Raw genomic sequence first — 13744 nt, 5'->3', positions numbered from 1 at the left:
GTGAGCAATGCAGCATAATTCTTTTTCTTAAGTATACAAAGCAGCACCTAGACAGGTGGTGCCCATATATAAAGTAACAGCTACCTTGAGAACTTCCAGGGCTCTTTGATGCCCAAACTTAATTTTTTTCCTAAATCACATTTTTAAAATGGGTTCATTTCCTCTGGCAGAGCAATAGTAGTAAACTCATTTAAGAGCAGAGGATGTGTTCCAGTTATCAGTACCAGGACAGCCATTGCATTAGAGACTGTAAGCTCCTCACCTGTAGTCCTTTATGCAGTTTGACAGTAGAATTGGGGAGGATTAACTGAGATTCAAGATCTGCCTTTTAAGTCTTCCTCTTGTACTTGCACTATGCAGACAGATGGGACTGAAGACAGCAACTACAGTACTATTCTTACTGGATCAGGGTCTGTAGGCATTACACACTCAGTGTGATATAATCCATTAAGTACAAGAGAAATTGAATTCTATATATCTTTTCTCCACCCTCCAAAGAGTTCATAGCAAAGCTAGTTTTCTTAAATTGAAAGTGAGAATTGTACTGTTAAACTAGGTAGTGGTGATCTTGGCCCCAGTACTGCCTGTGGCCAAGACTGCAGACTGCCATCCCCGCCACCAATGGGTTGCCACCCTCTGCCTCCCTTCCAGAGGCCCAGGGAGGCAGCACACACCCTCCCTAACCCTCTAAAGGCCTTGGAGGCCCAAAAAAATAACTTAGTTTCACTGAGGAAATGAAGTGACATTTTAATGCCCTTAGAAGGCATTCTGAGGGCTTGGGAAGCCTCCCCAGCCCCCAGAAGGACTGGGCTAGACCTTCATAAAGTACAAGAATGAGTAACAAGAGCAGCATCAAAGAATTAGTCATCAGATTTATTAAAACCAAATGACAGTGAGAGAAGCTCAAAACAGAACCCCTTTCAAACAAAGTTTTAAATTAAAATACATTGCATATAGGGAAGACCCATTGCATCTCTGTGTGGAAAAGGCAATCTAGACCCTACCAGCAAACAGTATCCCATCACCCAGCTAACTCACCCATGATCTCTTTAAGGAAGGAGATTTCTTAATGCAATCTCATACTTGGGGGAGACCATGAGGACCAGGAAGGTTCTGGTGTGAAGGAGACCATTATTCTCCCTGGACAAAACTTCTACATATTAGTTACTTTCAATAAGAAATTCTGTACCTTTCAGGTCTTCTACCATCTTGTTCTAATTGTAGGGCATTTATCACAAAAACACCAAGTTCATTCTTCCCCTTTCATATTCAAATACCCCCACAAAGTTTTTAACTACCTTCCTTGAACTTTCCAAGTAGCTCTAGCTCCTTGGAAGGATGTCAGATATATCCTGGCTGAACTTTGCTCACCAAGCCTCCCTCTCCATGCATTTAGCCCTTTGCATCTCATTCCTGAACTGCCTTAATTAAGCACCCCCATTCCCAGGTTCTGGCTACTCAGGTTCCCCTACTGGTTGGGCATCTGGGATACATGCCATGTCTACCAAATAGAAAAGGCACCTCAGGTGCCAGCACAGCTTAGCATCTTTATAGCACAACAATTGATAGCTTATTCAACAAAGCATCTTCAGTCAGGCACTCAAAGCTGCCCCTTGGCTATTGCCCTGATGCAGTCAGAAGGCAGCTGTTTCAAAATTACACCAGGAAATGCAAGATCCCAGAAAGGTAGCAAACACACAATAAATTAAAAAACAAGCACTTCTGTCAAGAGTGTCATTGGGAAGTTCCTCTTGGTCAAGAGTCCGTGCTGCCAGAGTACTGTGTGACTCCTCCTGCCTGCTCAGTCACTGTTGGCAAGCAGACAAAGGGGACTTTCCTCCTGCTCTTCCAACCGATGACCTCTCTTATCCACACACCAGCACTGGCCTCTCTTCTGCCCTTTGGAAGCCCGACACTGCAGAGAAGGACATTAATAGGAGACAGGTAGAACATCAGCCAAAACCATACCCACTAGAAGAAGGCCAAGAGACTAGAGTACTGCAATGTGTTGTACATAGGGCTGCCTTTAAAGACGTGCTAGGGCAGTGATAGTGAACCTTTAGGGCTTGGCATGTCAAAAATTCCAAAAATGCTCTGCTGGTGTATTATGCAACCCCCCCCCCCGACAATTCTTTACATATTCATTTATTCAAACAATCCAATTATGTGTATTTCTATGTATTACATAGAGAGATATCAAATACTGCATTTTTGTTCATTCAGTTTCTTTGGTAACTCAAACAGGTTCACCATCACTGCTGGGGCATTAACTGGAGCCAAGCATTAGGGTTGCACCTCTAGTGCTGAAACAGCTCCACTGGGTACTGATTCCTATCTCAGTTCAGTTTAAGGTGTGCAGGGCTTTAAAGAGCACCCATATGATGGACCAAAGTATCCTTTAAATCTACTGCCCCCAGTCCAGACACTGTGGTAATCACTGGAGGCTCTCCTCTGTGCCTCACCATTCCTTGTACCAGCCCAATGTTAGTTCTTGCCAGCCCCCCCCCTTTCAGTTCAATTACATCCCACTATAAAGCCCAGGAGCAGCTTGCTGCGTCCCTCTCAGAACTGGTTTGTACCTGCTTTCGCCTGTAGAAGCCTTTGGTATCACAGTTGGGAATGAAGATGTCTTCGCCATTCAAGTACAGCGGGGCCTTCAGCTCCTGCAAGATGGCTGCCAAGTGCATACGGCAAGGAGCCTACCAAACAGATATGCAATTGGTTAGAGTTGGTTGTGGGAAGGCAACTACTGCTCCCATGAAGCAGACTGCTTCAGGTAGTAGATTGTGAGGCAGTGCTAAGGGGCAGCCCCTGCTCCTACCCCCCCCCCATGGCCTGCAGAAGAAGAAAGGTAAGATTCTACTACTAGGGTAATTGTCACTTCCCTTCCTAATATAAAAGAGGGAAGGAAGGAATTGAGTGTGATTCTAGCAGAGGGGAAAGCAACTGATAAATATCAAAAATATATACCACCTTCCAACAAGATAGTTTGATGGTTCACACTGAAAAACAATAAATGGCTCCCTGTCCCTAAAGGGTTCACAGTTTGAGAAGCAACATCCACAGAAGATGCCAATGTGGTCATCTGATGCCGAAACTATGCTGTGATGGTCATCCTAGCATATCACCTCTTGCTGGGTGTTTAGTATCTTTCTTTTGGTTTGGGCCAGGGAGGGCTGGAAAAGACTTCAGTCCAAAACATTCTGGAGGTCCACTTCCCATCAGTGTAGACAATATTGAGTACAGTAGGCCACTAGTTTGACTTGGGATAAGACAACTTTGTGTGTTCAGTTTCATCAAGGGGGATAGAAACACAGCCCCATTACATTTTCTCTTAGAACTGGATGCTGAAGTACTGGCATTCTACACACCCTATCAAATTCCTGTTTAGCATCACTGCTTAGGGAGAGCTGTTGCAGCTGGGCTTTGCTGATGCTGACCTCTTGCACTGGGGACTGGCTCTGCAAGGGGAGAGGCTCAGGAGTTGAGTGTCCTACTCGGTGAGTCATCCTCCAGCTGCCACCTAGTAAGAGACACAAATAGGACTTCAGAGAGGAGAAAAGAACCAGTGTCAAGACTCTGATTCCCAAACTGGTGTGAAAGGTGACAAAATGTGCCTTCAGGAATTAAGTCATCATATTGGATGTATTTATCACTGTCCACGAAGCAGTAGTTCCCAAACTGTGGGTCTGAGTCCCACCAGTGGGCTGTGATCCAATTTGTTGGGTTGTATAACTGACAGTGCAGATTGGGGGTAACACTGCTGCCCAATTATAGCCACAAACACTGGCATTTCTAAATCAGGAAGTAGCCTCTAAAAGATTGGGAACCACCTCACTCGAGTGTGTTAGCCCCAGACTGCTAGGGACACAGATATAATCTCAAGAACTAAGGATGTGCTAGCAGTCTCTGATGCATCAACTACAGCCAGCAGATGAGGGAATCCTAGAAGCATCACCATCAAGAACTGATAGAAAAGTATAAGTATAAAAAAAGATTTTATGGAATGTTAGCAACCCTTTATGTAACATTGGAATGGACAAAATCCCTATGAAAGTGTAAGAATCAGAATAATTTCAAGTGGTAACCATTCTATAACATGGTGAAAAACTGCTGGTGAAAACGGGTATCTGACTTCATGTGAAAGTGTTAATTTTTGAAGTTTTAACTTGGCTGTATTTGGTAAGACAGGAAAGTTTTTTAAAACTTATAAATTTTTAAAAAACACATGAAAGCAATCTTAATTGGGCTATTCTGCAGTCACAAGATGCTTGCCCATTTTTCTGGCAGTGGATCAAGATTGTACACACACTGAATACGTCTGAGCGTGTCAGGTTTTGTCTCTAGTTTTCATCACCAAGGAACAGAAACACACCCCTATGCACCAAGTACCTAGAGTTGTAGCAAATGAACAGGACCTCTCTAGAAAAGCAAGCTCTGAGGTACAGCCATCACCTTTGGACAACAAAACAAGACACTTGCTCCTCTTCCCTGACATTTCAAGTAGTTCTGTCCTGAACTCATATTTTGTTAGCAACTGCAATTATGCCTTTCCTTGCATTTTCCTGGACTTTAGTGACTGGTTTTGGTATCTGAAGGAGGAGAAAGCAGCACTGGCCTTGTAAACAAGTCCACAAAGGTGACTATCCCACAAAAAGTAGGGCTTTCTTGCATTTGTCCTCATGCTGTTTGTGGCCTGTCTGGGGCTGGATCTACCCAAATCCAAAGGGTAGCCTGCCAAGCTGGCAAAGGGCCAGGTGACATGGCTTCAAGGTCCCCCCCACCTTCTCCACCTACTTGTTTGTTTGGGATCCAATTATTAAGCCACCTTGAGTGCTGTTATGATAGGAAAGTAGCATAAAAACAGTCTATAGAGCCAAATTTTAAAGATTGCAGTCAAGTGACACCTTTATTTCTTACACCCAGTTTACCTGAAGAGGTAGAGGAAGAGGATAGAATTCTCCCCCTCCAAAGTTTGGTAGGCAATTTAAAAGAGGGATTGATTCTTGTAACCCACACACAAACTTTCTACTTCACCTCTGATCAAACAGATTTTAAAAGTGGTTATATTGTTTTAAAAGACCTAAGCAAAAGTGACAGTGAGAGAGAGTGTAGGTGCATACCCACAGAGCACCATGGGAAGCAATGCCAACTTCAACCATTTCTAGTCATTGCCTTGAAACAATGGCAACCAAGTCACCTTGACCGCCTTCCTAATGGAAGGGCAGGTATAAGACAAGTTTTTTCATGTAAAAGCCAGCACTGTCTGGTGTGTGTAATTATGTAATACATGAATTCCAACAAAAAGCTGAACTAATGCATTTCACAGTCTCTTTATAACCATTTGGGTCTTATTTTGTCAGTTCCTTAGAGCTCCAGGTGGTCAGTATTTCAAATACTCCAGTAGGAGAGCCAGCAGTGGCTAGTAGTATTTGTTTCCACATCTATAATTTTCAAAGTTATGGCTTTCCTTGGAAGGAAATCAGGATCTGGCAACAAATCAATGCCTCCTTTCTTGACATCAAACACGGGCAGGCAACTTCTGGTTTTTCTCACCCGCCAACCTTCTATCTCAGATTTGAGGAATATAGGATAAAGTACAGGTCTAGTGGTACCTTTCAGAGCTGCTAACCAGACACTGGGCTGAAATAGGCAGACTTTAGATTCCCCCCACCCCCAAAAAGGCAGTTTCCCAAAACAATGATTGTTAGCTCCTTTATACAAGTTGTTCTTATACACAACTGATGTGGGTATGAGATTCTGCTCCTGAAGCACCATCCTGTATGGGTTCTTTGTGCTGTGAGTTCACTGGGGTGCATAAGACTGTGTGTATTTGCTCAAAAGCAGACTAGCTCAGTCAAGTCATCCTGCTGTTATTTTTTTTTCTCCTTCAATTTCAATACAACCCTCAAGGGGGCACCAGAGCTTCTTGCATCAAGCCGTTAACTTGGTGATCAGTGTCCACATTTATGTCTGGGTAGCACAAAATGCAGTACAGCAGAGGATATTTGAAAAAGCAGAACATCCCAGAGACAAAAGGCACCCTTAGTAGACTGCAATGTCTGGTTTCCCACAACACAAGCCACCAACATAAACTGCACATGCTGTTGTATATGAACATTTATGGCACATCTTGTACTGGAAATTTTTGACACCCCCCTCCCTTATGCCCTTCCATGAAGACCTTTCCATTCTGGTATGTCTTTGACTTGCTGGTTGCTAGACTGGTTCTTTCCTGATCTAGTTTACCTGAGCCTTTTGTTATGATGCTTTTTATTTGTATTTGCTGTGCCTTGCTCTGGTTTTTGACAGCTTCTCTTTTTATGTTTTGGACTCTGTAAACTGCCTTGGGGACCCCTGCACTGGGAAAGAAGGGTAGGGCAAAAATATTTTATAACTAATTAAATGCATTCTTAGTCAGCATGATAAGTCCCAAAACGTAGGGTGCACTGCTCCGATGACTCTGGCACTGTGCTTCCCTAATCTTTCAGAAGGAATTTCCTTTGTGCTCACTAGAACTTGCTTCCCAGCTGAATTTATTACAGCCTTATTCTTTGGACAGTCCCTTGTTGGCCATCAGAGACAAGAGACAGGGCTTATTAGATCCTTGGGGTTTTGGCCATAGCACTGACTATCCTGTGTTATATAGGCAATTTAGTGCACAAAGGCATCCAGGATGCCTCAAGTTGGGAAGTTCCCAGGTTCACATTGCAGGATGATTATCCAGATTGAATGTATGCAGGTTATTTGACCTAATGGAATCAAGTTTTCCTTTTTAGTACAACACCCCATTTAGCATCTGCAGATGCTGTCTGTGTGAAAAAGCACATTTCCCCAACTGCAAAAATAAGGCAACAGTATAATGAACGGAAGATTTACTCCTGCAGTACAATCTTATGCAGGTCTACTCAAAAGTATGCATCCTTGTGTTCAAAGGTGCTTACTCCCAGGAAAGTGTGTACAGGATTGCAGCCTTGGTGTAGTGATGGCCCTAATCTGAAACTCAGTGAAGTCTCAAGAACTTTTGATATGCACACTGCCTTTGCCTTCCAAAGTCTATTTCTGTATCAGTGAAGGCTAAAAACCTGATGTTAACTAGCTGAGACACTTTTTGATGGCTTTATCCATGACTACTAAATGCAAGTCAACCTAGTTTCCTTATTTCTAATAAATACTTGATTATAGGGAGGGGGGGAGAGAGAGCACTAGTCTAGTTACAAGTGCATCAAAAGATAAGCAAAGAGCAGGGCATCATAAAAAAACCACTCTGATAACCAGATTTGTCATACAAAAACCAATGCTTTGTTTGTACAAACATAAACAGCTCCTCCCTGCTCCAAAGGCTCAAGATTGGATTTCTAGGAAAACCAGAGCATGCCTTGGAACAATTTAGCAAGGCTGTTTTTCCAAATATTTTACTGAGGGAAGGGGAAGGTAATCAGTGCAATCCTAGGCATGTTTACTCAGAAGCAAGTCCAACTGTGTTCACCAAGGCTTATCCTCTAGCAAGCATGTTTAGGACCACAGCCCTAATTGACAAGAGGGGATTAAGCTCAAGTCATTCTTCTATGGCAGATTCTCAAACAAGGGGTAAGAAGAACTGGCATGATCCCCACATCCCTTTTGACAAACACACACCTGATAGGGCAGTAGGTGGCCAATGGGAAGATATGACGGAATCCATTCGAGAGGCAGGATGACAAACTTCATATAGAGACAATTACTCTCCCTGTCCCTCCTGACTGCTGCATTGGCTGTCTTACGTTAATGTAAGCAGAAGATGTTTCAGTCACTGTCAGGACTTTGTATACACCATGGGTGGTGGGCAAATAGAATGCTTGCAGGATCAACTTGGTTTTTTCTAGAATGCCAAGGTCCACCCACTGGAGTCAACTATAAAAAAACAGGGTGAGGGTGCACCCAAACAAAGCAATGGCTCTGGACCATATAATACTTCTGTTTTACAGGTAAAAATGGCCAAGGCGAGGAATAAGCGATTAGTGCTAGGCCAGCCATGGCAGATTCTCCCACTCACATTTTACTTGTTTAACAATGGATCTTGCTGATCTACTACAAGACATCTGAAGATCTACCAGGAGACCCTAATCTACACTGTCTGTTCCCAGTGTACACTACAGCACCTGCTCAAATCACATTTTGACCATGACAAAGCTGAATTCTAAAAACCCAATATAAAACATGCCACACACTCATTACAGAGATGGTCAAACACACATTCAACATTGGACTGTCTCTCCCCAACACCTCACTGTGGAAAACACCACGCTGAAGTTAAGTCCAGTGTGGTATTTCCCACAGTGGGGTGTTAGGGAAAGACAAAGTCCAATGTCAAATACGTGGTTTGACAGTTAATTTCAGCAAATCCAGACAACTTTGCTGCCTAACCATAGCATGCCAGCATTTTCCCCAATTTTCTTCCCAATTTGGACCTGGTTTGTTGCAGTTTTTCCAGCCTACCAATACAACTGCAACTCCAGTTGAGGTTGGCATACTGGACAAGGCAGACCATTAGTTGGACTTTGTAAAAAGGTATTTCCATATCCCATTCTGAGGACCAAGCAGATAGCTTCTACCTGTCAACAGCTTGACTACAAAGAGAACCAAGGAGGAGCTGCTGGTACAGTGAGCAAAGTAAACTGGGAATCTCATGACTTGAGGTTAAGAATCAAATCTGATACAACATTAAAAGTGTGTTCCTCCTGCTTTAAAAACACAGGACACCCCCAAGAGGAGATTGGGCTAACCTTTTCCTCTAATGCTGTATCAACCTGGATTAGGGCCCCAAGGCTATTTGTACACACAGAAGAGCAAAGAGTTGGAAGCCCAATCAGATTCCTAGAAAGAAAATGATGCCATTTAATGCAACATGTAGTTCAACAGCAAGACCTAGTCTAGAGAACTACCAAGGACAGCATGTTCAGGCACCAAAGCAGGTGTCCTACAACACCACAATTTCAGGCAATATGAAGCCACAAGATTGGCCAGGCCAAACCAAATTGGCAGGATCCATACCTTGTCTGCCATGCTCTAGTCACCTGAACAGTTCTGCCACTGCACTTCAGGCTACTATAACTCGGACTCTAGGCTGGAGCCCACAAGCAAGCTCCAAATTTGGATTCTGATACAGGCAGAAACGCTGAAGAACTCCAGGCAATGGAGACCACATGGATCTACCCAGCAGAGGGCAGCCTATTATCTAGTCAGCATCCTTTCATCACCAGTCAGTGAAACTGGTTCATTTCCAGCTTCCTAGACAGCAAGTAAAGTCTATCATACTTGCAAAAAACTCAGGTCAGATTGTAGGCCATTTCACAAAACTGAGGAAAGGGGCTATTTTCTCAGAGTGTTCCGGCAACAAATTTAAGACTAGCTTCCACAGTTGCAGTCCTAGGCAGCATTAGGAACATGGCCACAACAATCTGCAGCTTTCCTTTTGTTGCAGATTAAATGCTAGGATTCAGAGGCACAGCACCCTAAAATCACAAGAAGTATACTAATAATGAATCTACAACGAACAGGGACAAGGCAAGGACCATCAGATCAAAACTTTGCCCAAGTTACAACAGTATTACAGGAGTTCAAATCTGCCTTGCCACTTCCCAGAGTACTGTACCTTTGTCTATACCAGTGATTTTCAACCTTTTTTGACTCATGGCACACTGACAAGGTGCTGAAATTTTCAAGGCACACCATCAGTCTTTTGACAAGTGGCAAGGCACACCATGCTATTGGTGGGGGGCTCACATCCCCCAATGGCCTTACTAATGAATATCCTTTCCTCAAACTCCCATGGCACACCTGCAGACCATTCGTGGCACACCAGTGTGCCATGGCACACTGGTTGAAAATGGCTGGTCTATACCATAAGAGCAGTGGTTCCCAAATTTTTTAGCACAGGGACTCGCTTTTTAAAATGATACTCTATTAGGACTCACCTTGTAGGTTTACAAGGCTTAAAAAAATCTAGAAAGAAATAATTTTTACTTACACATAATAACCAGAAAAAAAGATGCTGTAACATGTATCCCCATATATTTACACATACTTGCAAACTGCAGGAGCCCTTTACAGGGCAATTTTGATTTTTGGAAAGTTTCAGGGCTTCAGGCATTTAGTTATCTGATGCTTCCATCACCTGCGTTTTCATTGGAAGCTTTGCTCAGTTGCTATGGGACCCATCAAAAATCAGGTCCTGACCCACAGTTTGGGAACCACTGCCATAGAGACTAGTGAATACTTGTACACCACACCAGAAAGCAAAGCCACAAAGGGAAAACCAGATGGATTCACCTATGAATTCAATGGTCACACTACTACTGTAGGGTGACTCTTGGAAAGGGGAAGAGATAAAGCTCCAAGTGTGCAGAGAATCCCCCAAAGTTTGGTACTGCATTTAAGCAGGTGGCAAGACAGCCCTAGTATGAGAAACTGTTGGCTTTATGGATGTACCAGCCTTGCCCAACTGAGGCATTGCTTCAGGCAGCTGACTGACAAGATGTGACCATCTTCATCTGTTCGCTCACCTTCCTCTCCTCCTGCTCCCTGGATTGAAAAAGACAGGAGGGGGTGCAAAGCAGAGTGTAGAGGAGAGAAGCGTAGTGGGCCAGAGTGTCCAAGATACTATAGCCCATCACTCTCCTCTCCAAATTTCCTGTTCTGCTCCATCCCCCTCTTCACTTCCCAATGCAGGGAATGGGAGAAGCACATCACCAGGTAAGAGGGAGGGAGGAGCATTTGGCATATCATCTCAGATGTTCGAAGATCCTGGACAGACCCTAACTGTGTCTGTGCACATGCATATAAAGTCCCAAAGCAGGAGAGGATCCAATGGTGCCCTTGCACTCACAAAGCCCTGGCTTCCAAGACTGAGTGCTGTAGCCACCGCACACTCTGGAGACAGTCCCTCCCTAGGGGCGGAAAAGGTTGTCCTCACAAATAAATGCAACTTCTCTGTGCAACAGTGGTGAAGAGGGAGAAGCAGAGTCCAAAATGCAAGTCTATCCAAGATATGAAACTGCATTGCCTTCTCCTTATGTGTTCGGATGCTCTTCCCTACCAAGGCACCAAACCATGTTTGCTTTCAGAAAGATACCTCTGTGGAGGAGAGGACACCTCTCCACTCGCTCATTGAGTTTAAACATTACAGAATATTTCACCCATTTCAGGGTTAAACTCAAAGCCTAGTATTAATACAGAAACAGGGGAGGGGTGCTTCTAGTCCTCAAGATACATTTACACTACTCCTGAATATCCAGAAGGGCACCAGTGCCTTGGTGAGCCCACAAGGCAGTGATTTTCAACCAGTGTGCAATGGCACATTGTGCCACGGATGATCCACAGGTGTGCCACAGGATTTGGGGGAGGGCATTTATTAGTTGAGGTGTTGGGGGGGGATGCGAGCCCTCTACTGCAACACAGTGTGCCTTGTCAATTGCCAAAAAACTCTTGATGTGCCTTGACCATTTTAGTGCCTTGTAAGATGTGCTATGAGATGAAAAAGGTTGAAAATCACTTTTTGATTTTCAAAAGTTGATTTTTGAATTTCAAAAGGTATGAATGGGTCAGCTGGGCAAAGTACTTGTGCATCTATTCACAAGATCACACCCATTTATTATTCCACAGTAACCACAGTATTATTATTATTATTATTATTAACAGTATTTATATACTGCTTTTCAACTAAAAGTTCACAACAGTTTACAGAGAAAAATCAAATAACTAAATGGCTCCCTGTCCCAAAAGGGTTCACAATCTAAAAATATGCAAATGAATACCAGCAGACAGCCACTAGAACAGACAGTGCTGGGGTGAGGTGGGCCAGTTACTCTCCCCCTGAGTAACTGTACTCCCTTTTCCAGGCTTCCAAGGCAATCTCACCAAGGCAGACCAAAATTCACCTTTGTACGTACAAGCCTGCACAGAGACATAAATAAAGCTGGGGGGGGGGGAAGAGAAGAGAAAGCATGCATTGGGGAGAAAGAGCACTATTTTCACATGCTTTAACCTCCCCCTCTGGCTTTTGCTCAAGTAGCAGCTGGCTTAGAGCCCAATCGTAGGCATGTCTACTCAGAAGTAAGTCCCATTATAGCCAATGGGGCTTACTCCCAGGAAAGTGAGGAAGTGTAGCCTTAGGCTACAACCCTCTCCACACTTTCCTGGGAGTAAGCCCCATTGACTGCAATGGGATTTACTTCTGAATACACTTGGCTGGGCCCAATCCTCTCCAACTTTCCAGAGCTGTGCCTACGGGGCACGTGCTGCACCCTGCGGTGGGGAGGGGGCAGCCAGGCATTGAGAACCCCTCCAGGTGTGGGAACATTTGTTCCCTTTACTCAGGGCTGCATCGCTGCTGGAAAGTAGGGCAGGATCGGGCCCTCAGTTTCCTCTATGTCTTGCATGCACTCGAGCGCCCGGGATAGACAGGGGGCTTTGGGATAGGAAGGAAGAGAGAGTTCCAGCTTCTCCGCCACCCTCGACTGCAAGTTCGATCCGAGTTCGGAGACCGCTCCCCAGGGTAACTACCCCGCGCCTGGACCCCTGGTGGGCGCGCCAAGCCCTCACCTGCGGCGGGCTCTGCCTCCGTCTGGTTCCTCCTGCCCTCCTTCTTGTCCGCCCCCGCGGCGCAGACCCCTTTGCCGCGGAGCAGGGCGTGCAGCGGGGCGCGCTCGCCTGGCCGGGGGACGCAGCGCAAGCCGCGGGCGCACCCGGGGGTGTAGACGCCGCAGGGCTCTCCCGCAGCCCGCACCCTGCAGCTCTTGTCCTCGCAGGGAGCCTTTTGCTCGCTCTCGGGGGAGTCGCAGCCGGCCGCGGAAGGGCAAGGGGCGCCCCCCGCAGCCCTCGCCGCCAGCAGTAGCAGCAGAGCCGCCCCCAGCCGCCAGCGCAGCACCATCGTGGCTTGCAGGAGCGCAGCAGTCGCACCCCGCCGCGTACAGACTGGCCGTCCTCGAGCAGCGCGCCGCAGCCACGGCGCTCCTTAAATGCCTCGCCCAGCCCACGGACTGCCGGCCTCTTTCCGCGCCAGGTGTAGCTGGAAGGTCGCCAGCCGGCAGGGTGTGGCTGCGGGCTACCAAAATTGGGTGGGGATCTCAGCCCCCCCCCCTCCGCCTCCTCCATCCACTGCTGTTATAATTATCAACGCTGCCACTCGAGGGATTGCACAGCCCTAGCCTATGCATGTCTACTTGGTCCCATTAGAATCACTGGGGCTTATTCCCAGGGAAGTGTGTATAGGATTGGGCTGGCAATCCCAGGCACCTTGGTTTGGGGCTGGCTGGCTTGCTTGCAAGGAAATGAGCATAGGATCCATGGTTAGGGTGGCCAGATGTCCTCTTTTTCCAGGGCATGTCCTCTTTTTCAGCCTCCCGTCCTGGAAAAGAACTTCAATGTCCTCCTTTTCCCTGGGAGCAGGCTCTGCAGGCGGCGCATAGCCTTCTTGTAATCAATAAGTTATATGCAATAAGTTATGCATAGCATAATTTTAAATTTAATATTAAGGGCACAAGCCTAACCAGGCCTACTCAGAAGTAAGTCCTATTGTGTTCAATGGGACTTACTCCCAGGAAAATGAAGTTAGGATTGTAGCCTAAGGGCCTAATCCTTTCCAATTTTCCAGTACCAGTGGAACCATGCCAATGAGACATGTGCTGCATCCTGTGGTGTTACCTCAAAGCTGCATTGTGACTGCACTGGTGCTGGCAAGTTGGATAGGATTGGGCCCTGAGTC

General features: G+C 45.6%; 1 protein-coding gene across 1 annotated transcript; it reads right to left on the bottom strand.

Annotated features, from left to right (window-relative positions):
* Positions 1-854: 854 nt before the first annotated feature.
* IGFBP6 (insulin like growth factor binding protein 6) lies at positions 855-12997 on the bottom strand. Its single transcript, XM_066614829.1, has 4 exons — positions 12583-12997; positions 3372-3523; positions 2580-2699; positions 855-1915 (listed from the first exon to the last, which is right to left on the bottom strand). The coding sequence occupies exons 1-4, from the start codon at positions 12908-12910 to the stop codon at positions 1802-1804; spliced, it is 714 nt and encodes a 237-aa protein (XP_066470926.1). The 5' UTR covers positions 12911-12997; the 3' UTR covers positions 855-1801.
* Between the last annotated feature and the right edge of the window lie 747 nt (positions 12998-13744).

Source organism: Tiliqua scincoides, chromosome 2 (genome assembly GCF_035046505.1).
Source record: "Tiliqua scincoides isolate rTilSci1 chromosome 2, rTilSci1.hap2, whole genome shotgun sequence".
Classification (NCBI taxonomy): Eukaryota; Metazoa; Chordata; class Lepidosauria; order Squamata; family Scincidae; genus Tiliqua; species Tiliqua scincoides.
This window is presented reverse-complemented; position numbering and strand designations above follow the sequence as displayed.

Excerpts from the sequence above, each read along its gene's own strand:
- IGFBP6 (XM_066614829.1), bottom strand. The coding sequence starts at position 12,910 with ATGGTGCTGCGCTGGCGGCTGGGGGCGGCTCTGCTGCTACTGCTGGCG. Across the intron at positions 3,524-12,582 it reads GGAGGCAGAGCCCGCCGCAG|GTGGCAGCTGGAGGATGACT; the intron begins GTGAGGGCTTGG and ends GTCTCTTACTAG. Across the intron at positions 2,700-3,371 it reads CTAAACAGGAATTTGATAGG|GCTCCTTGCCGTATGCACTT; the intron begins GTGTGTAGAATG and ends TCTGTTTGGTAG.